At 40.2% G+C, this 24,464-nt stretch overlaps 1 protein-coding gene across 1 annotated transcript in view; it reads left to right on the forward strand.

Annotated features, from left to right (window-relative positions):
* The window catches only part of ULK4 (unc-51 like kinase 4), a 457,838-nt gene that overhangs the window by 364,447 nt on the left and 68,927 nt on the right, over window positions 1–24,464 (forward strand). The window contains exon 35 of the mRNA XM_025212836.1: window positions 12,024–12,209. Within this exon, the coding sequence (XP_025068621.1) occupies window positions 12,024–12,209 (186 nt within the window). The remainder of the gene's footprint in view (window positions 1–12,023; window positions 12,210–24,464) is intronic.

Below are 24,464 nucleotides of genomic sequence, written 5' to 3' on the forward strand. Positions count from 1 at the left end.
CTCTTTCCCAACCAACTGTAATACAGTATTTACTTCTGAATGATGCTTGATTTCTCTTCCATCCCCTCTTAGATCATATCATGTTAGTGAGAGGTGATTTTGTTGGAAACTTTCCCTATCTCAGGAGAATGACATTTTCAAGTTTTTGACACCAGAGAGCAACTGGCAATAGTGATATTTTCCCAAACAACAGCTCTTTTAAATGATGGAAGATCTGTTGATTGTTTATATGGTACCATATAAATCTATATCTAACAAGAACTACTTTTTTTACTTCTCAAGCTTTCTCTCTCTTATGCAGAAGTTTGAGTCTGATTATCCTGTGAGGTCCTTTCCAGTGCTACAGTTCTATGATTTTAAGATTATGCACCTGCTTCACTTACAGAGCATGGGAAGCAAGCTGTCTTTGGGGCACCAAAGTATCAGTAGAAATAGTAGCATTGTGTATAGACCGCATAATGTGATTTTACCATCTATTAATGGAAGTGGGCTATCTGTGGCAGGACATAAAACTTTCTTTACTGTACATTATAGGCATAAAAGAAGGTATTGCCATGATCTTCCTTGAAATGGTGCCACTTTGATATTCACTTGTCTAAAATCCTGTGCCAGTACTTACTCACTTTGAACTCCAACAGGGCTGACTACTAGGCAGAATTTCCCTTGTTGGAGTTGCACAGCAAAACCACTGGGGAAGTAAAAATGTATTGGTCATAAGTACAGAACTTCAGAAAGGGGTCTTAATTAGACCAAGGGAGCTAAAAAAAAGATCCACCCTAAAATGTGTTTTCCTTGGCTAGGTAGGAGACTTATTCTGCTTTGAAATATAGTATTATGATGTTTAAAATTTAATTTAAAACTGTGCACATTTACTAGTAATTATAGTAAAGTTAGCAGATTCAATAATGATGCTTGCTTTCGTATTTTCTTTAATGTTTGCAAAATCATCTTGTGTATAGTTCCCAACGGTCCTTCCTGTACAGCATGTTCTGTAATCATATTACTGATCTAATGAACATCTATCTCTTATCGTAATAAACTCTCTTTGTGTGTAACCTCACTAATGTGCTGAAATAGTGTCCCCTCAGGGTATTCCAGACAGTTTCATTGTAACTCTCAAATTAGATGCCCTAACAACTCCATCGGTGTGAAAACTGTCACTTCAGCTCAAATGATCACACATTTCTTGCAGTGGTTTGCAGTTCATGAACACAATGAAATTGGGCTCAAAATGAACACATTTTTGGCAATAAACTACAAAAATGCAGTGCTATAATAAAAAAAACCCTCATGTTTCATGCCAAATTCTCATTAAGCTACATAGAGCAAATAATGGCTGTATCAGTATTAAATACAGTTAAGATATTACATTATGAACCTGTTTTCAGAAAACGAAAGTAATCATAAATCTAATGAAGCTCAGGCTTGACATGCAAGACTTCTGTGCATCAAGGGTTGTTACAGGGAGTTACTATATTTTACAAATTTTACCAGAGAAGTATATCATTGAGCACTCATAACTTTACCTCCTTAAAATACATTTCTATAAGTTATGTTGATTTTTGGGTCCCCTACTAGAAATTCAAATGGTCAGTATCCCAAAATAGTCTCAGCCATATGGAGAATGAGGTGAGTGGGAAGGTGCTCTAATACTTCTGCATGATTGAAAGGCTCAAGACCTAAACTTTTATAAAACTGAAAGGACAAAATAGAAACCACCTAGAGATGCCTTTTGGTTAACAAAAGGAAAGAGCTGTCATGTTTTGGTGAGCATTTGCTTTCCTTTCTTAAAGGACAAGAACTAGGTTTTGATTTTTCTTGTTTTGCCCCCCATTGTCAGACCAAATTATGTGTTTTGGTTAAAAAAAATAAGTAAATGGTTCTCAGATACAGATATACTTTCTTCATATGCAAATGAGCAAATTACTAATAGAATTTGTCCAGTTGGATCAGTGATTCTGAACTGCTTTAGACCCTGGATACCCCTTGTTAGATTCAAGGCACCGTTTGGAAAATACCAGCTCTTAGCTTTCACTTATTTTTTATTAGAGAAAAATTACAGAGTAGATCAAAATGTTTTTAACACTATGGATTCCTATTTGAAATCTCTGGGTTTATCTTGTGCTAGCATTTCATGGCATACCACTACCCCCTTGAAAGGATCTCAAGGCACCCCAGGGTGCTGCAACACCCTGATTGAGAATCACTGAATTAAAAAAATAAAATGGAGCACTGTTCTAGCTTGTTAGGAAATGAGATGAACTATCGAACAGTATCCTGTTGATTAGCAACAAGATCCTAACTTGGCTGCTTCTGTTTTAAATGAGAAACTACTTCCCCAAATGTCAGCGTTTCATTTTTCTAGCTTTCCAGCTTTAATATATTGCATTTTGTTCTTTCAGCTATGCATTCATCCAGAATTTCTCTTGAAATTTCATTCTTGTGTGCTGCCACTAATGGGAATACCAGTATACACTGGCTGATAATATGAACTAATACAGTCATATCCCCAGGGCCCCATCTACATTAGTGAATCCAACTGTGCAAGTCCACTGATGTCACATAATGTGGGAGTTACAAAGAAAAATACTGCTGTAGACACACTCATACATGGTGTCAACCTTTTTGGACGTCCCCTTTAATTTTGAGCTACATTGTGTTCATTTTCTTGTTACCTCATTGAAGGAGCTATAGTCTCCAGGGCACAGCAGGAACTCCACAAGGAGTTCATACACTTCATATATGTTTGATGCAGGAAGGCCTGGGCAAAAATCCTGCACTCTTCAGGCTTATATTGGTTTGGTTTGATCTCACCAGCAAACCTTACACCAGCAATCCCTAGCTTCCATTGAGAACAGTTACTCTGTGATTATTTCCTCTAGTTCTTGCTGGTAGAGATCAGCTAGGTGACTGCTATTCCAAACTGGGCTAGATCCTGGATAAATCTGCATAGATGCTCTTTTAGGTTTGAGGACGGGCCATATTTTAAAAAGCAGATGTAGTGGTTTTTCTCTATAAGAAGCTTTACTGTACATCAATATTTTGACCCCGTAACAATTCCATAGCCCGGACTGATACTGTAAGTTATATTCTCTTGCCTTTAGAGATGTAAAATAAGTGTTTTAAAAGGCTTCTTTTTGTTTAACCTTTTTTAACTGATAAGTCACTTTTCTAGCAAAGGGGAAATTAAGTCAGCTCAGTTAAAGCCTCCAATGAAATCAGACTTTTTTTATTCTATTTAGAATTGAGAATTTAGAGATACATACAGAAATTAAAGTTAAGTTTATCACTACTCCTTCTTGTTACCTTACCAGATAAGTCATTTTTCTTGTCAGTTACTTTGTAAGTCGTATCAGTAAGTAGGTCAAGAAACAAATAATCGGATATCAGCAGTGTATGGCTTTGAGCTTGGAAAGAAGTCAAAGTGAAAAAAATAATCCCAGAGAAGAAGAAAAAATAATTTTGAGGATCTTCTCATTTTTATGATATTGGGTCAAATATAGTACAGGAGACCCTCACCATTTACAGCGGGTCCGTTCTGGAGATCCCTGCAAATGGAAAAATCCATGAATACTGATGGGGCTCCCCATCAGACCCCACAGCTGTCCCCTGCTCCCCTCCCCCCCACACCCTGTGAGAGGCTGGAAGCGCGGGGCTCCCCCGCAGCACCTGGAGACCGACTGTGGCTGCTTCCGGGGGAGAAGATGTCACCGCTGCCGCTGCCTCCCTCCTTGGCCCTGGCATTTGCTCTCCACCCACCTGCCTCTGCCCTCCCCGTCTGCCTGCCTAGCTCTGCTCTCCGCTCCGCTCTCCCCAGCTCTGCCCTCCCCCACCCTGCGCAGTGTTCCATGCCTGGCTTAACTGCAGAGGCAGGAGCTTAGTGCAGCACCAGAGAGAGCCGCAACGGTGCTCACCCCGACTCAACCAGTTGGCGTGGTGCACTGCGAATATTCAAATCTGCAAATAGCAGATTCATGAATAGCAAGGTTTTCCTGTGTTTTATGTCTTAGGGCTACTAATCTATAACTTCCATCTCAATTCAGGATTTATGAAGGATATAAAGAAGTAGGCATTATTCATGTATAGGTGTCTGGCAAATTATACTTTAAAGTAGCTTAAGGGGCATAATATGATAAATGTTATTTTCCAGAATTATGTTAAAATAACAATAAAGGTTTCTCTTAACTGACAGAAGTAGACAAATCAAACAAAATATATTATCACTCACATAGTTATGCAATGCATGCATAGGTGCCTAGCATATAAGGTCATCCATTGTTCTGTGGTCTCTTAAAAAGACTGTCAGCAAGATTCTTAGACAGAATTCCCTTGGTGTATGTAAAATCTGTGATTGTTTGTCTTTAATGTAAATCTCTTGCCTTTTATTAGTATAAGGATAAACCAGTAGTAATCTTTTTTAATGTAGTATATATGTGAATAAGTGAATACTGTTTTTCAAAATGAAATAACTGCATAGGATATATTATTGCACTGGTGAGACCATTACTGGAAAACTGTACACAGTTTATAGATTATATGATCTTTGTGATAATCATCAGTCATAGGATTTCCCTGAATTAATTTGGGGTTGTAATAGAGCATATCTGTTTAAGTAGTAAACAAAGTAGTGTGGTTCTCAGTCTCTGCCTCTAGTTCTTTAGGCGTTAACCCATACAACACCATTTTATTTGTTAGGTCACCGTTCATATTGATCGTCCTCAAAAATCAATGCACACCTTCCCATACACCTTGCTCAAAAGGGCAGTCCCCAAAATACATGTGATACAGATTCTTCAGCCCCACATCCCTTTCTCAGACACACTGCCAATCTTCCAAAACCCCATTTATGCTAAATACCCCTCACAGGAAGAATATTCCATATCATCAGCCATATGATATCTGTATGTTCTCCTTTCAATCTAGTTTCTGTCACTTCTTTGAACACATTTGCCATCTGTCTTTCCATTAGATCCCCAACTAGTGTTATCTTTCTTTCTTATCATATTAGTCACTTTCTTATGGTCTTTCAAGTACTCTAATCCCACTCCTTCTAGTTTATTTATTAAGAAACTCTCCATCTTTGCATAGTGAGCTGGTGGCTGCCATGCCCACATTTTTTCCAGTCTTCTGTGTACATGTCCCATCTTAATGTTCTTTCTGCCAGGTAAGGACAGAAACATGCAGTCTTCCCCATCCTTTCCATTGCCACTTTAAAAGAACATACTTATAAACTAGATATATATAAAGCTGTCCAAATCTGGTATTCTCCAACCTCCTAATTCTCTACCTTTGTATAGCTATGTTCTGGCTACCATCTCTCTTTTACTTCCTCTCCCTCCCCTCCCCACCTCCCCCAATGCATATATGCCTGTGTACCCTGCTTATTTTCTGCCATGATGGTGGATACACCACTCCCATGTAAAGGATGATCAACAAGAGTACCATTTTAACCACAGCCATTTTATCCTTCAAAGATAACATTCTACCACTTGACAATCCCAATCTAACGTCTCCCATACCTTTATTTCTTTCCCTTTGGCATCCATTCGGATTCCCAAGTTCTTGATTATACCCTCTACCACTTGCAGCTCAAACTTCTGTAAATTCTCTCAGTTCCCCACACCCATCAACCTACTTTTCATCCATACTTTTCAGGATGGATTTGATTAAAACTGATATTTCTTCAGCTGGGGGTACCTTTTGTTTGTGGATTTTAGGGAGCATGTCCCTAAAACGGGATTGGATCCAGGGATATTTTACATGTTCCCTAAGATCCACAGACGAGAGAACCCTGGCAGACCTATAATTTCCAACTATGAAACCCTAACTGAAGAAATATCAGGTTTCATTGAATCCATCCTAAAACATCTTGTCATCCAAAGAACAAGTTTTATCCAAGAACCAATAGACTTTCTGCGAAAACTCAAAAACATAGACCACCTTCTTAGTGACACCCTCCTATCCACTATGGATGTCACCAGCTTATATACCAACATCCCACACCAGGATGGCATTCATGCCTGCCTTACATATCTACAAGAGCAAGATTACAACTCAGAGTACAGACCTCAAGATATTACTGAACTTATACACTTCATCCTCACACACAACAACTTCAGTTTCAACAACCAGCATGTCTTCCAGACCACGGGTACAGCTTTGGACACAAAAACGGCCTTAAAATATGCCAACGTTTTCATGGCCCACCTGGAAGAAGAATTCCTCAAGAACTGTACCATCAAGCCCATGCTATACCTGAGATATATAGATGATGTCTTCATAATTTGGACGGAAAGCCTGCAGTCTCTGTTTGATTCATTTCCATCACAAATTCAACAATCATCAGCCCTCCATCAGAATCTCTCTTGAATACTGCAATACCAACATTTCCTTTTTAGATGCCATGATCGATATCCAGAATGGTAAAATACAAGCCACGGACCAACGTACATACAAGAAACCCACGGACCACAACATACAGAACCAGCAATCACCCTAATCACACCAAAAAGGCTGTAATTTACAAGCAAGCTCTCCAATACCACCAAATTTGCACTGAGGAGAGTACCCCCCCCCATCACCTCACATATCTCAAAAGTGCTTTCACCCAACAAGGACACTCCTCCAGAGAGATAGATTGCACTTTTGAAAGAGCCACCCAGATATCATGCGAAGAATTGCTGCAGTACAAAAAGAAAATTCCCATGAATCACACACCATTAGTTATGATATACCATTGTTCCCTGGAACTTATATGGAAAATCCTCAAACAGCTGCAACCCACAGTAGAAGACAACCCTATTCTTAAAGATATCTTTCCAGAACCACCCATCCTAGCCTTTAAACAAGCAACAAACCTTGTTAACCTCACCACCAGATGCAAACTTCCTATAACCCAAGCCATACTAAATAGATCCAGACCATGACCAGAAATGTAAAGCCTACCAACGCATCTCCACCAGTCCCCCAATAACTTCACCCACAACAGAACCATCACCATTCCTGGATCTTATGTCTGCACCTCCAGAAATGTAATACATCTCATCCAGTGCACCAAATGCCCTGATGGAAAATATGTAGGAGAGACCAAACAACAACTGCATACCAGAATGAATACATACCGAAAATCCATCAGAGACAAAAATATCTAATTACCTGTGGGTGTACACTTCTCACAAAACAGTCAATCCCTCTCTGATCTCTCAGTCCTAATCCTCAAAGGGAACTTACAAAACACCTTTTGTAGACAAGCCTACGAACTTCACAAATCTACTAAATACAAAAAATCATGGACTTAATATAGACATTGGATTTATGACACATAACTTTATAACCTGCCTGACATCTAATTTACCAGGTTACCTGCCTGAAGCTGACCACTTACATTCCTTCACACATCTCCCCTCCCCTCCTATCTCTACCTATTGTCTTGGAGACTTCCACTCATTTACATTTTCACAGACTTCTTATTATGCTTTAGCTTCTTCTCTGCCTTGGAGAACTCATAACAGCAGCAGAGTCCCCCAATGCCTGAAGAAGGGTGTTTGTACCTGAAAGCCTGCAAAGCATTTTTTTTCCAACTATTTTAGTTGATCTAATAAAACATATCACATCTACCCAAAGAACCTTTCTTTCCACATTACTTTATAACACTTTGACCCATCCAATTATCTTTGCATGAAACCCCATCCTTCGTAATACTTCAAACATGAAATCATGTTCAGCTCTAAGCTTTTTCCTGGTCTAAATTAATTATTACTGTGTTTCTTTTCCTGTCTTGCACATCCAATATGAAATCTCTCATTAACCATAGGGTATGGGATACCCTCCTCTTAGGAACAGCACACGTTTGTTCTTCTTGTATCACATCTGCTAAGCAGTCACACATTCTTTTGGCCAGTACTTTTGCCATCATTTTGTAGTCTGTGTTTAAAAAGGTTATTGGCCTCCAATTGCCTAACACATCTTCCTTTCCTTTCTTGAATATCAAAATTACCACACCTTCTGCAAAATCCTCCCTTATCTCCCCATTATTTCCCTGTATGTCTTTAGTATATCTGTCCCCAGCCATTGCCAACATTTTTCATAGAATTCCACCAGAAATCCATCTCTTTCCAGCACCTTACCTCTCTTGCAAGTTTTTAAGCAATCCTCTACCTCTCTCATACTTAACTTCTCCAATTTGTTTATTTTGATCTTCTATTCCTTCCTTTATCGCCTCAAGGAAACCTTCATTTTTCTTCCGTCCATTCCTCTTCGTTTATACAGCTCTTTATAAAAGAGTGGGAATGGGGTGGTTATGTTACCAATGCATTTGACAGTGGTCAACTACTACAGGAACACTATTTCTAGATCAAGTGTCCCACCTTTCTTTCCTACCTTCTTTTCCTCCCTCTTCCCCACCTTTGTCCATCTTCCATCAGACTCAATCTTTGCTTCTGTGCTCCAATTCACTTCTCATTTCTTGGTCCACTTTCCCTTCCATAACTGCCACTCTTTGATCCAAAACCATCTACAGTCCACTATGTGAAGTTTGCCACCTACTTTGCAGACAAAAATTGCCCGTTTCCAGCATAGCTCGGGGACTGCCACTTCTTTGCTGCAGTCAGAATTCAGAGTTGGGGAAGTTCAATCATGTCTCTGTTGTGTATGGATCAGTTTCAGTTGCTGTCACACTGATGCAGAGGGTGTGCTTTGGGTGAATGGAAGCAACCAGCTGTGAACTAGACTTGTGCCCAGCCTGCCTTGTGAAAGCCAGCTGAAGGGGACTGGAGCTGGGGTTGTCAGTGCTTCCCTCCTGGAAGAGGAGGGTGCTAGGTGTCCTTAAGTTTGCAACTGCCCATCCCCTACTCAAGAAACTCTTCCCAGCCAGCTTTTGCCCTGTTTCCAAGCTCCCTTTTTTTGAGAGAGGTCTTTCAGTGGGTGGTTGCCTAACAAGTCAAGGTGCATCTGGATGAAATTGGAGTCTCTAGACCCTTGTCAGGCTTTCATCCTGGGTACAGCAGAGACTGTACTCGTGGCCTTGGTTGATGATCTTCACTTGGAGATAGATGGGGGATGTTGTTCCTCATTGATCTTACTAGTTCTTTCAGTAGGTTTTGATACACATGGCTACAAGGTATAATAAAGTATTTATATGACCTGGTAGGTATCAGTGGGATTGCTTTAAATTGGTTCCTCTCTTTCTTAGCAGGGAGGTCCCAGAGGGTAATGGTAAGTGCCATCCCCTTGTAACTTTTCTTGTATGGCTCTTTCTTGTCACCATCCCTATTCAACATGTATATGAAGCTGCTGGTAGAGACTGTGCAGAGATGTCAAGTGAGATGCCATAAGCATACTTATAACACCCATCTCTATCTCTCTTTCTCATCTGACCTGGGCCCCAGTGCCTGGTAGAAGTTGGGGGTTGAATGCAGGTGAACCAATTAAAACTAGATCCAGACTAGCCAGTGTTGATGGTGGTGGGCAGACCATTTGACACAGGTTGGCTTTGGACTAATGGGGTTCAACCTCCCCTTTTCACTCAGTTTTGGAGCCTTGGGTGATCCTGGATCCTCTGCTGCCCCTGGATTTGCAGGTGGTGTTAGTGGTGGCTAGCAGTACTTCTCTCCATCTTCATCTCCATGTCAATCCAGTAAGAAGGCTATGACCCATTCTTTCATGTTTGGATCTGGCCACCATCATCCATGCTTTCATAACCTCAAGGCTAGTTTACTACAATATGCTGTATGTGGGGCTGTCCTTGATGACCATCCAAATGCTGCAGCTGCTGCTTTCTGATGGGCATGAGTTGCCAGGAAAACATAATTCCATTGCTCCAGAGATTGCACTGGCTTCCAAAAGCTTTCCAGCTGTAATTCATGGTGCTGGTTTTGACCTAAGTGGTCTGAGACCTAGGTACCTAAGGGACCACCTTCTCCCTTATGTCCCACTGCAAATCCCCAAGGACAGCTGAGATCAGTTTCATGCTATTATCATCAGTATACCAAGTCACCTTGGCAAAAACATGTAAGGGGTTGTTTTTGATAATTGTTCTTCAGCTTCAGAGCTCCTTCCCCTTTGAGGGTTGCCAGAGCAAATGGATCAAAACTTCCAGAACTGTGCTGGAAGTTTTGTGTCCAGCAGATTATCAGCCCTAGTGCTCTGTGTCTTTTTCAGAGTCACTGTTTCCCAGAAGAGAGAACCCTAATCCTATAAATATGGCCTGTTTTGATGTCCAGTGTTTAAAAAATATTTTGAAAAGATTTAGAAGAAGTGCAGAAAATTGCTACAAGAATTATCTGAGCAATTTGCCTCAGAATGCAAGAGATTTAGAAATGTCATCTCATAGATCGTTAAGTGATCTGATTACGGCCCATAAATATCTAGATATCTGCTGTTAGAAGGTTGTTTAATCCAGCTAGCAAAGGCATAAGAAGTATCAATGGATGAAAAATGAAGACAAATTCATAATGAAAATAAGGGTAATTAAACCACTGGAACAATGTACAAGCTCTGGTAGATTCTCCATCATTTGCTGTCTTTAAACTAAAATTGAATGTCTTTCTGGAAGATGTGCTTTATCATTGTCAACAGTTGTTATAGTTTTGATGGAAGAACAGCAGGGTACAATTTTATGGCCTATACCATGCAGAAGATCAGATTGGATTATAATAGTGGTCAGACCTTAAAATCTATTGAAAATGCTGTTGAAAGCAAAAAAAAACAAACAGTTCTGCAAATCAATGATGAAATCCATTTAACAATGGAGATACTGCTCCTGCCTTTGTTTAAGGTAATTTGCATCATCACAGAACCTCACAGGAGAGCTAAGACTCCTTACCAGCTAAGAACTGACTGCCCAGAGGAGTTTTCCATCTATTGACTCCTCTGTGAAATCCTATGAAATATGAACTTTCATTTCTACCCAGGAGAACTTTTACAATCTTTTCTCCGATGCCTGATGAAGAGTGTTTGTGCCTGCAAACTTGCAATTAAAGAAGGTTTTTTTGCAAAAAATCTTATTGGTCTAATAAAAGATATCACCTCTACCACAAGCCCTGATTGCTTTTTCCTCTAGACCGATACGACCTGATAAATGTACCATAGACACTTTTACAGTCTAATCTGTGTTTCAGGCCCCCTCTACACATTACACTTAAGGTGTGATTAACCAGGTAATCATGCCTTAAGTTGTGACCCAGCTACATGTTCAACCAGTTAATGGCATGATAAAGCAAGCAATAAGCTACAAAGTTATTCCACAGAAAATGTGTAATAACTTTGTAGCTAGTCTAATCAGACCATTAATTGAATGTGTGGGCAAGTGCTCCCCTGTGGCTCAGAGACCCATCAATTAAGGGGCTTCCAGCCACAGAAGTGCACCACCTGCTACCAGCCACACAGTTAACAAGGCTTGCAGTGGTGACAGCATTGTCAGCTGTGGGGTTTGCAGCGGGGAAAATGCTGCTCCTCCCCACTCCCTTTGAGCCACCTTGGCTGTGGGGCTTGCAATGATAGTAGTGTCTTTGGCTGTGGGGCTCACAGGGAATGCTGCCATCACTGCAAGCCCCACACCTCACAAGGTTTGCAGTGGTGGCAGTGTTCTCCCCACTGCAAGCCCCATGCCTCATGAGGCCAGCAATGGGGCAGTGTTCTCCCCGCTCCCTGTACTGTGAGCCCAGGGGAGCCCAGGATCGAGCCCAGGCTCTCAGTGTACCAATGATAAGACACAACAGTGCAATCTAATACATGATCCCACAATCACACCTCCTGCCAAGCAGATGTGGCATGGTGGGAGGCACAATTGTGTGGATCATGCATTAGGCTCCATTGCACATTTACCAGCACATGTAGAAGGGCCCTCAGTAATGTCTTTCTATCACTTTATAAATCTTTTATAAACTTTTATTGTGTTTTAAAATAAGATGATTGGAAATTGTTGCTTTCTACCACAGTACAAATATATCTTCACAGGAGTCTCACAGATCCTGATGATACAGATTTTGTGAAATATGAGTTTGAAGTGCATTTCTTTTTTTTAGCTTCCAAGTGAAAACAGTGAAATATATGAGAGTGCATCACAATGCTTGTCATTGTTGGTTCAGCTATATGGCGGCGACAGTCCAGAAAGTATGTCTCCAGAAAATATGGACAGCTTTGCCAAAATACTGAAGTCCAAAAGAGATCTGAGACAGCAGAAGCTTTTGTTAAGAATCATCAAAAGATTGGTGAGTTAAGTAACTTTCTTTGCATCCAAAATTCAACTTAACATTTCTGTCTTGGTTCTTGTATGCTTGCATGAAAAGAAATTGTTGTGATTTGTGTTTTCCCTCCTTTAAATAAAAGTTTGGTGTGTAAAGAATATTAAGAGTTCTTAAAGAAGCAAAAAATAGCATATATATCCATCCTATTTTCTCTAGAAGATGATACCAGTTTCTGGATCAATGCATGTTTTATATTCTAGATTAAGAACCCACTGTACTAGAACTTCATTCCCTTCCCGCCCCACCATTAACCCTTTTTTTACTTTGTTAATAGAAAGCTTATGTTGTTTATATATTTGTTTAGTGTTTTGTCTTTAAGAATTAATAAATGTTATTTTGAATATTTCCAAAGCACTAACCTTGTAACATAAAATTATATTGTTTGTTTTCATGTCAGACAATAATTCACTTTTGTAGTTGAAATACATCTATATATAGATTATTTTATAATTTTCATCAAATGGTAAAACTGCTTTTGACAGAGTGGTTATAACATGAGTTATCAGTCAGTAGGAATCGCACAAATTCAAGTCCAATGAAAAGTTACAGACAAGTCATGACTTCCATTCCTGTCATGCTTAATCATCAGGAGGGCAGTGTTGTTTCTCAGAAGTGGACTAAGTGTATAGGAAATCATATGATCTATCACTTACTTTTAATCTCACCCTACTTTTAATTTTAAAGTCTTTTGGAAAGATGATTTAGCTGAACTATGTACTTGACTCTGATAATTACCCTTTACTATGCTGTATCTTCCAAGAAAAAAATGTTTTCCAAGGGGAATAACTTCCTTCTGAGTCAGGGTTAAACAAGGTATACTTGCGGTTTCTAAGCTCCTGCAAAGTTTATGGATTTTGTCGGTTGGTGAAGTGTCCTGACCAGAAGATTGAAGAAGTCGATATAGATATGGAGTTAGAAAGAAGTGGCTGCCATACCACACCCATCTTTGCATGACAGAAAAGCAAATACAGCTCCCTCCCCCTTTCCAACCTCAAATTTCCCCGAAGAAACTGTTAGCTTCTGAAGCTAAAACTCACTTTACCCAGATGAGATTTAAACTTCTGAATTCCCATCATCCCTGAATTCCTTTCCAGTTTCAACTTCTGTCTTCTGTACGTCACCTCATCTTGAAAAGTGACTTGTGGCAAAAATCTTACATGATATTCTTGCCCTTGCCAGCGTTTGTTCAGCCATACTCCTGCCGTGCTGTAGAACTGACTCTGGCCTAAAAATAAGACTAAAGAGGCAGCAAGATATGTAGATAGTAAAGATGGTTCTGATGGAGATAGGCGAGAAGCTGACACACAATTTCAGATCATTCCATTTCAAATTTACTACTGTCCATGTGGCTTCATTTCTCTGTTTTCAAGAGCACCAAAGGCTCAAGGACAAGCGGTGAATGACCTAGTCATTCACCGGAGTGGTGAATGTTCCACACAATGTCTTAACTCCAAGCTACATAACACTGCAGAAAATAAATATATCCTATCACCTTTGATAAATGTGAGTCTTGGAAGGTCCTGTACCACTGGTTCTCTTTGTACACTAGCAATATTGATCATTGCTGTAAACTAGAACAGGGAAAGATTTCTCCAATTATGTGAGATGATAGGATTTTCTCTCAAAGCAGCAAAAGTAGGTTGCATAAATAATTTGACAGACTGTATAATAAATCTTATTTTATTTTTATGAACCTTAAAAATTCATATCCACAAGAGATTATTATCTTGTCAAAATTACAATAATCACAAAAGACACTGCAATATAGCAGACGAATTCAACCCACTTCCAGCTGTTCATGCTGAATTTTGTAGCCTACAGAATGGTTTCTCAAACTTTTTGAAATTTGGTCAGCATTTTGAGAGAGAATTTGCCAAGTGCACTGACTTCCTGTCACATTCAGCACTGCTTGCACTGCCATCTCTTTTCTATCCATGATCTTATTCCATCTCTTTGGCAACCATAGCTACTGCTTATATTAGAAAGCTAATATTTCCAAAGAAATATTAGGACATTATTTAAATGCAGTTCTGTAATGGCTTCCCTTATTATACTGCATATGCTGGAAATGAAGAAGAACCAGTTTGCTCTCTACCAAGTGCTCTATGCACTACCAGGGATTCCTGGATAACAGTCCTAGAACATTTGTTTTAGAATATGTGAGTGAAATCATTAACAATACATTGAGCAGGCATTATTTGAGTTCCAAACTCCTATGGTATGAGTTTAATGTAATAATCTGAATTTAAATATTTTTTCTCCTATATGCATACTGTGAGCAGATATGTAGCTGTTTTAGGATAGATTATTTTAAACTAGGAAATTTGCATGGCAATAGGCATTGAAATATATTATCCTTTTAGGATTGCCATTCCCACTGACATTTTGGATTGAAATGTTGCTGTTTTTGAAAGGTAAAATAGGTGCAAGAGAAGAAAAATGTCTAGAATAGACATACTAATTAAATGTTACAGAATGTACATGTTCTTTAGAAACCTCTGGATTCTGATTTTATTTTAATGATAATAAAAACAGGAATAATAATCAGGTAATATGCTTTGCTCAGATTTAAAAATTTAATTGAGGTTGTTTTTTTTTTAATATGCCACATTGACTGACTTCCATCTCTTTTTGCTTCAACTCACTAGTATAAACTAAGATTACCCTAGTTTCAAAAAAATGTAGGCCCTTGAAACACTAGTAGGTAGCCACTTATGTGCCAGTGTTTCCAGAGCAGAATTTTAGAAAAGTTGACTAACAAATGTTGGATTGCAGCAAGGAAATGAAGTGTATTCTTCCACCATTAGACAAGGTTCTTTGGGTGTATCTGATATCTTTTATTAGGCCAAATTAAATCCTTGGAAATTTTTTTCTTAGCAGGCTTTCGAGTTTAAAAACCTTTTGTCAGGCTGAGGAAGCATCTTCAGTTGGTGTGTACTCTTTCTGGATGGAATGCATAGTAAAGAAGCCAGAGGCTGGGCTGGTATGCATGCAAGATAGGCAGTCAGTGAAGATGTAATCTGAGGAGTCAGTGGGTGAGAGACAGGCTGGGTCTGGGGGAGCGAAGAGGGATGAATAATGGAGAGGTACCTGGGGAGTCAGATGTCAGGCAAGTTATACTGTGTCATAAATCCAGTGTCTATATTTAGTCCATGATTTTTTGTATCCAGGAGGTTGATAAAGTGAAGTTCATAGGATCATCTGTGAAAAGTGTTTTGTAAATTCCCTTTGAGGATTAGAACTGAGAGATTGGAGAGAGAGTGGTTGTCTTGTGAGAAATGTGCCCCCACAGATAATAGGGCATTCTTGCCTTCAGTAGACTTCTGATGTGTGTTCATTCTGGTGCTTGTTTGGTCTCTCCTGTGTATTTTCCATCAGGGCATTTGGTGCATCGGATGAGATATATAACATTTCTGAAGGTGTACCTGTAAGATCCAGGAATGCTGATGGCTATGTTGTAGGGTGCAGTTATTGTGGGGAGGGTGGAGATGTGTTGGCAGGTTTTGCATTTCTTGTCATGGCATGGTCTGGATCCATTCGGTGTGTTCTGGACTGTAGGAAGTTTGCTTCTGCTGCTGATGTTAGCAAGGATCAGTGCTTGTTTAAAGGCTAGGATGGGTAGTTCTGGGAAGATCTCTTTACTAGAAGGAGACCCTACTATTATGGGTTGCAGTTATTTGAGGATTTTCTGTATAGGTTCAAGGGAGGGGTGATATGTCCACCAGTGTTACTTAGTATGTCCCTAATTGTTGTTGCTTCATTTTGGGATAGACAGTTTTGGTATTTGTAGCTTCTGGATCTTTCTTGGCAGCATTTGTATAATCTGTCAGTCTCATTCATATTATCTGACACAGGAATGGGGCCCTCTTCTGCATGGCAGTTCCAGAATCATTTTAGCTTCTTCTTTATAGAATGCTGAGTCTTCTGACTTCACCTGCTCTGTAGAAGTCCCAGAGTATCTATACTTTGCCACTGTCCAAGGGATCTTGTACATTGAAATATTTCCCCCCAGAAATGGAAAAGATTTTCAAAGTGGGAGATTATTGTATATTAACTGTTTGCTTTACTCAGAAATTTTCAGCCACTCTTTTTCAGATACACCTGCCTGCCATCTCAGTTTCCCATCTTCCTGTGCACAATGCTGCTGTTTTCAGTTGTTGCACTATCACAAGATTTCTTAACCAACTGTCCTATGACTTTCCAATGGTTACAGAATCTTGCAGTGCAGGATTTCAGCTTGTACTGACAGAAGTAATATTTTCCACTTTTGATCCAAGGGGAAAATTTTCCCTAGTTTGCCTATGCATAAAGAGAACTTCATTTAAGAGAGAGTAAACTTCAGGCTTTAATGAAAGGCCCTTTTTTTGGCTGTTTTCCAGTTACCTGTTCAATATTTCTCTCCTAAATTCTTTTAAAAATTATGTCTAAATTCCACCTAAATCAGGCTTCTAATCTTTGGTGACCCTCCCAAAGCCTCATTCTCATTCTGGTGAAACTAGTCTCTAAAAAACAGATGTCAAATGGTACTCTAGCTTTTACTGAGCAAGTCTAATACATTTAGCAAGTTATCTAGCCTTTTACTAGCCTTTAATGACCTGCATAAAAATGCTTCTGTTTATTCTAGGCTGTGTAATAAGATGTCAGCATTAGTGGGAAAACATGAAAGTCTAACAGCTTGCTCTGCTAGGTGTAAGCATAATTGACATTTCTCATTTCCATCATAGAATTTAGCAGAGATACTAATTTGAGTTCTGTGAACAGGTTTATTCGGCACTAGGCATCTATTGACTTGGCATCTATTTATGATTGTATTTTATTGTGGTAGTTCCTCATTGCACAACATGCTGAATAACATCCAACAAAAAGACTGTTCCAGCTCTAGAGTTTACAGTCTAAACCAGGGATACCCAACCTCCAGCCCATGGGCCAAATGTGGCCTATGGGGCCATGAGTATTCAGCCCATGGGGCTTCCCACAGATTCAGAAATTTGGCAGCAGGGGAGCTTTGGCAGGGGAAATTTGGAGCTTTGAAGTCAGGCCATACCCCTCCCCCTTGTGGGGCTGTGTTACACCCCTTCCCTCCCATGGGGCGAGGTTGGGGCTGGGCCATGCCCCTTACCTTCCTGGGGCTGGGTTGGGGCCGGGTCACACCCCTTTCCCTGTGGGGCTGAGCCATGTCCCCTCCCTCCCTCCTGCAGGGTCAGGTTGGAGCCGTGATGCCCTCCGCCCCCTTCTGCAAGGCCAGATGGGCCCTGCTGCCGCTGCCCTGTGCTGAATCAGGACTACCAGCCAGATCCAGCCCATGGACAGCCCTGGGCACTGCCTTCCCAGCCCACCAGCCAAAAAAGGTCAAGCACCACTGGTCTAAGCAACACTCACTGATGTTTGAGTTAGGAGAGCAATTCTGCAGTCTCTGTTTAAATATAACTCTTCATCCTGCTTCACTGGTGAATATGCCTCACACAAGATTCCCACCAGCAGGAATACACACAGGTTACTTTGAAGAAGAGAAAGCTTCCTTTTATGAAAGTTTTGGTGATTCAGCTGGTGTTGCCTTTATAATGCAGCTCCACCTAGTCAGATCCACAAGGAGGTGCTTATGTGATTTGCAGCAGACACTGCCTTAATAAAAGCCACATAAAGCTTAATGTACCTGTTAGTGGATTCCACTTGTATGAACACTGTCAGGGAACCTCACTTAGGAGAAGGAATTGTTCTTGTGGGGGTATTTTCTTTGCTTTTATCTGTAAAATGCCTTAAGCTAAATTACTTTAGAGGCCCATTATCTGTTGTGAGGAGGAACTTCATCACAGGAATGATAGTTCAGTTTTAGGCAGCACGCTACAGATGTGGCTTACTGATATATATATCTGTACTAAGTCTGATTAAAATCAACCTATGGTTAATGTGCTGTTCTTAATATAAAGTACCTGCATTTTTCTTATACCAAATATTCTCCATCTCCCCCTCCCGCCCCTTGTTACATCCTTTATCCTTTAACTCTTTAGTTGACTGCAGTCTCTAGTAGACTTTCTTTCAGTAGGATAAGGTGTTTCATTAGTTAGAAATGACTAATGACTCCTCCAGCAAAGAAAAGCCAACCAACACAAAGATACATTATGCATATCACAAACAGGATGGGTTAACCTAAAAATGTTGTAGCAAACATAATGAAAGTAGAGTGTCACTTCTTTGCTTTATCCTTCCACCATTGTGTCAAGAAGCTCAATCTGTTTATAAACTCCACACAGCCCTTTGTGTAATAGTTATGGACAGGTTTTAATGAAATTTGAGAGAGTCTCTAGAGATCACAGATACAGAGGCCTTTAACACGGTGGCGTTGCTTAGCAACCTTAAGCCATTACATTTCCAGACTCTGTAATAACATGATATACTGCTCTTCTGCCAGTTCCTGATGAAAATGTAATGGAAATAATCCCTTTCTAAAGGCTGTACTCTGTTAGTGTTTGGAGGGTGAAACCCTCATTTCACTGCTAGGTTTTAATCTAGTCACAAAGTAAATTATTAAATATAGTTTTCTAAATGTTGCATGTGTTCCAGCCAAAATACATTTTATGATATTTTTAAAAGCAAACATAACACTCCTAACTAATGTTAACAAGTAAGACTAATTTTGTTATCAGCTTGGATTGGTCTGCTGCCCTTTTTCCCCATTCAAGAAGCAATATACTGGTCCAGATTCGGCAGTGACCAAAACAGTCATTTAAGCAGAAGCTAATGTTGCTGGCTGCAAGAATCAATGTATTTAAACTAATACAGATTTGGGCCCAGTTCTTTACAACAGTACAGCCCCTTTGCACTGTTTTGCTGTTGAGTGAACCAAGAGTTGAGTGAATATGAAGCCATTTTGATGAACAGTTTTTAAACAGCTTTCCTACAACTTGATTTTAACATTTCTGTGTTCAGTTTACTTGCAATTATGGGATCTACTAATGCAGATTCTCATACTAAACAATTTTTAAGTTCAGTGCCAAATATTGCTGGAAAGTGTCTATGAAATTCCCTTTATTTGTGCATTCTCAGCAACAACCAGAAAAACTCATCTGATTAGTGAAAAAAATGAAGCCTGGTTAATTTGGAACATATAATCCCAGTGTATCCTTAGACATTTTTCAAGCAAGGCAAAATTCTTCAAATGTGAAGTCTTTTTGCATAAAATGTGTACTCACTAAAAACACTGGTCTGTGGTATTATCTATGGATCTTGCATCATGCTACATTCTCAATTCTAGCCAGTTATTGCAGAATCCATGGCACTTTTTTTAAGACTATACCAGATTAAATTTAATTTGGCTAATTACATTCTACACCCTGAAAGCCAGCCTCTGATTTGGGTTGGATATGGAGTTTCCATTTCTTGTCCTAAATTATTGTGTACTGCTGCTCTTCACTGTTAAACACTTTACTGCAGAGAGGGGTGCATAAATTGTTCTCTGTGAAGAGTTTATACAGCAGATTAAGCATCAAATTCAGGTTGATTTATAAACCACGGATTCCTTTCAGGTTGGTAATTTTAAATACAATAAACTCTGTGTAATTCACCTATAGGTTAATCACTGTTCTTCTTATTCCCAACAGCAAATTAATCAACTCCTGGTTATTGGTCAGTATTGGATAATTCATCATTATTTGCATTCTCTTTGCAGTAGTGAATTAACCAGAGTTTAATCTGTGACACATTTTCACTAGTCTTAACACTATACAGTAAAAGCTGTGTTACCCAACACTTTATTAACTGGCATGCTGATTGACGGGGTAAAAGTGAAACCAGAAGTCCCACCGTGGCGCTTCTGGTTTCGCCAAGTCCCACTTTGCTGACTTTGGAGCATGGCCCAGGGCAAAGTGGCCTGCATGGGGCCCCCTCCCTGTCCCCCAGCACGCTGATGCCAGGGAGTGAAAGCCCTGGTGCACCGGACGCAGCAGGAGGGGTGGCAGCCTGAACAGGCAAAGACGCCTCTCGGGTAACCAACATATTTGATTAACCGGCACTCCCCATTCCCCATGGATGCCGGATAACACCGCTTTTACTGTATTATTTACACCCCCTTAGCTTTAGTGAGGAGCTCCCCATCTATTTTGATACTGAGCTTTTATTCATGAATTTAACAGCACACTGTTGTAAATGTCCTCTGCATATATGATAAATTATTCTCTTCAGTTACCTATCTCCAAAAAACAGAAAAGAGGCCTGATTACTGCAGAGCAGTCTTACCATTACTCAGTGTGTGAAACAAAGTATATTTACTGTCACCATGTAAAGTCTTTAAACAAATGTGGGATGTCACATTTGTGCCAAAAAAGAACATAAAGCAATTGTCTTTTGCTTTTAGTGTGGTAACCGTGAGCAATATTGTACTCTTGTTTACTTGTTATTTTGTATGTTCATCCGTGATATCTGCAAGCAAAGAAATTGAACTGGGAGTGTAGAACAGTGGTTCTCAATATTTTTAGATGCAAGGTAGCCCTCAATACTCTCAAGGCACCTCTCAGAAAATGGCAACACTTAATTTTCACTTGTTTTTTTGACTACAGGAAAGTAGGAGCAATTCTTTTGTTGCAAAGAACTCAGAAAGGCCACAACAGTTTTTAACACTGAATTTCTGTTGGAAATCTTTATCTTGTGAATCGTTTGGACATCTACCACAGCTAACATTGTGTGGCACTGTGTGGCACCCTTCAAAGGATCTCAAAGCATCCCAGAGTGCTGCAGCACCCTGGGTGAAAATCACTGGTGTAGATTGTTGAAACAGTTACTCTGCTTTAAAGGAGAGGGTGGAACTTATCACAGTGCAGCTGAATCTGGTACAGTTTGTTTTTAATCTGTCTCTTCCTAACCCACAATGAATTATTGCAGTTTAGCTTTACTTTACTGTGGGTTAGAATAAACAGATGAGACAGTTGCACTAAATCAGTAATGTAAGCTCCTGAATGGAAAGTTCCCCATGACTGCTGATTAAAACAGTGTGATTGTAGGTCTGTCTGCGTTTGTCTGACACCAGGTCTGGCTTATTCCCAAAAGAGAAAAAATGAAAGTACTTTTAAGTCTTGCAACATATTTATTTCCACTGGCTGGAAGCTTTACACACAGTTTTCAGCATTTTAACACGCCACTGTTGCATACATGAATTGGCAGAAGGCAGGGTAGAGATGCATCATATAGACTAAAGAAATTCAGGGATGCATAAGCTTTCATGAGCAACAGCTCACTTAATCAGATGATTGAAGCCTATAACCAGTAACTGAGACTTATCCTTTGGTATTTGCTCTATATAATTTGATGAAGGAGAAAGGTACAAACTGGAAATGCATCCAGTGTATGGATAAAGACAGGTGATGGAGATGATGGGTAAAAATTATTAAGCAAGATCTTGCTCCAGAGGTGTAGCCAAGTAGCTCCACACATGGGACATCTGCATGATGGGCAGCACCAGCTGTCACAATGCTATCGCAGCAATATGATCAGCCACTGTTGCAGTTGCAGCTATTTTTGCACCCTCTCCCACACAAAGGCAACACCTAGACCTGCTGCCCCTGTTGCCCTCCCTTCAGTTACACTACTGCCTTGCTTATGAGAGCTCATGCATCTCTGATTCAGTTAGTGTATAGGGGCAGGAAAAGTCCAGCCCGTGGGCCAGTTCCAGCCAGTAGTGGATTCCATTTCCCAGCAGCCCCTGCCCGCATGGCTGGGTCCAGTCTCCATGGAAACCCCAGCCACAGTTGCACTGTGACAGAGCAAAGCTGAGATTACCGTGGAGACCAGACCCAGCCATGCTGGCAGGACATGCAGCAGGGCAAGGCAGGAGGCTGCTCTGGAGACCTGGGATCTTGTGGTGGGGGCAGCTTGGTCCCTGAGCGTGCAGGCTGCAGATTGCAGCTCTGCCCTGGCCTCAGACCAAGCTATCCCTGCTGCAAGGTCCCAGGGCTCCGGAGCAGCCCTCTGCCCTGCTCTGCCCTACCACATGTCCTACCAGTGTGGCTGGGGCTGGTCTCCATGGCAACACCAGCTGTGCTGTCACAGCACAGCTGCGGCTGGGGCCTCTGTGTAGACCAGCCCCAGCCATGCGGGCAGGGGCCACTGGGAAATGGAGTCAGACTGCCAGCCCCTGATCTATAAGGTACTTCTCTACCTTGACTTCTGACTGACTTCAGACTAACACAGCTAACTGGGGCTGGGACTCCTTCTTAAAAATCGGCTGTTGGTATCAGCCCAAAAGATCTCTATTGGTGCACCCCTACTTATTGCCAAGTACAATCATTCAAAATCATCATATGGACTTTAATATCCTGAGTTATTTTTCTTCACTTTCCATTTTTTGTGCCTTCAGAGTACAATTGGGTTACATTTTCAATATTCTCTCTACAACCATGAGGGCCAGAAACTTACTTTTATTTCTTAATCAAAGCCAAGATTATCAAATGATCACTTGACTCCAGGAGATTGGTTTTTATGAAATATATATTACAAGTGTCATGATAAAATACTCAGAATTAGTAACTATGTGTAATAAAAAATCGCCTGAACTAGAATGTTGTGCATGACTAAATCAAAGATTGCTTGATTTCACATTTTCAGGATTCAGAAGCTTTTGGCTCAGAAAAGATTTTGAAGGTCTTCTAATTTGAGGTCCCCTTTTTGTCAAACTGATTTTTATTTCCGAGACACCAGTGACTATCTTAATTTGCATTTGCTTTTTCATTTGATTAGAGACATATCTCCATAATAACCAAATTGCTGTCTAGATTATTTATTTTAACAAAGAAATGACCAGGTGTTTTTGTCATAGAGCAGAAAGTACACTGCTCTTTGTCTAGCATTTGCATTGTAAGTGCACCTGCCTTGTCAGCATGTTATTTATTGAAGTTTTTTGTGCCCAAAGAATCTGCAGAGGAGGATGCACTTACATTATCTATATCTATCAGTTCATAAGTCCAAGAAGAAGCCAGTTTCAGTGGTTGTCTTCATTTCTCCAGTATTTCTTTAAGATTCATATCTCTTTTCCTGTAAATAGCTAGAAGTTCTTTCTTTCTACGGTTTTCTTCTGTATCACGACTACTGGGAGTTTAATATAATTTATCTGTCCACATAGGCTGCCATGAGATCTAATGTTTGCTAAGTACTGAGTGTCCTTTGAGTGATCAGTAGTGTATAATCAGAAAACTGTAATTAGCAAGATGTTACCAATATCAGTAAGCTTATGTTAAGGTTGTCAGCATTGGATTCCTGGTTTAAATAGGAATATAAGGCTGAATAATGTTCTTGAGTCTTTAGAATGAGTGGGAGTGGCCCAGGATTTGTGGCTGCTCTTACTCGTACTGGGACCTGTATACCAAGCTTCCATTGGGTTATTGTCTGTATAAACAAATACAAAGGATAGTCCTTAGCTTGAAGAACTTAGAATCCAAATAGTTAGGTTCCTTCTAAGCATGTTCAAACAGTTGTCTGCAACTGAAGCAGCAAGCTCCCTCGTAGTAGATAATTTGACTTGAGAAAGAGCGCTGTGAGTCTGGACGAGACTTCAGCCATGGTGTACATGCAGATGTGGATGAGACTTGTTATAACAAGTTGTTCCTAATCATCAATATAGAAGTCACTCCAAGTTTGAAATCTCACCAACAGAGGTGAATTCAGTACTTCAAAATCCTTAATCTTGACACAATCTCAATGTGACATCATTCTCTGAAGCCATAGAAACTTTGAAGTAATAAACCATACATTATGTGTATTCAAAAATATAAACAAAAGCATAGAAATCACCATTACAGTGTCTTCTACAAATCCCTTTTGCAAATACCTTAAACTTGTACTGTAAACTTAAGGCACTATATAAATTATAACAATTGCACTATTGAAATAACACACTAAGGCTACTACTGGGAGAATTGTCAGTTTGCAGTAGAAACCACAAGTATACAGATGTTCCAGATTTTTCTCCTGGAGCAAAAATGGCAATTCATAGAGAAAAATAGACCCAACTACAACCAAGTAGAAATTGCTCCTGAGAGAATGGACATCTGTACACTTTTCTGTGGCTTAACTCCTCCCAGAGTCCCAGAAGAGTAGAGCTGCAGGGTAAGGCTCCGATGCCTTCCAAGAGACCAGGTTCACCCCAGCCTGGAGAAGGCATTGGGGCAGCTGCTTTCACCCCTCCCACAGACTGGGAAGGGAGGAGATGAACAACCACCAGCTGCTCCCCTCCTG

Source organism: Alligator sinensis, unplaced genomic scaffold (genome assembly GCF_000455745.1).
Source record: "Alligator sinensis unplaced genomic scaffold, ASM45574v1 scaffold470_1, whole genome shotgun sequence".
NCBI classification, from domain to species: Eukaryota; Metazoa; Chordata; order Crocodylia; family Alligatoridae; genus Alligator; species Alligator sinensis.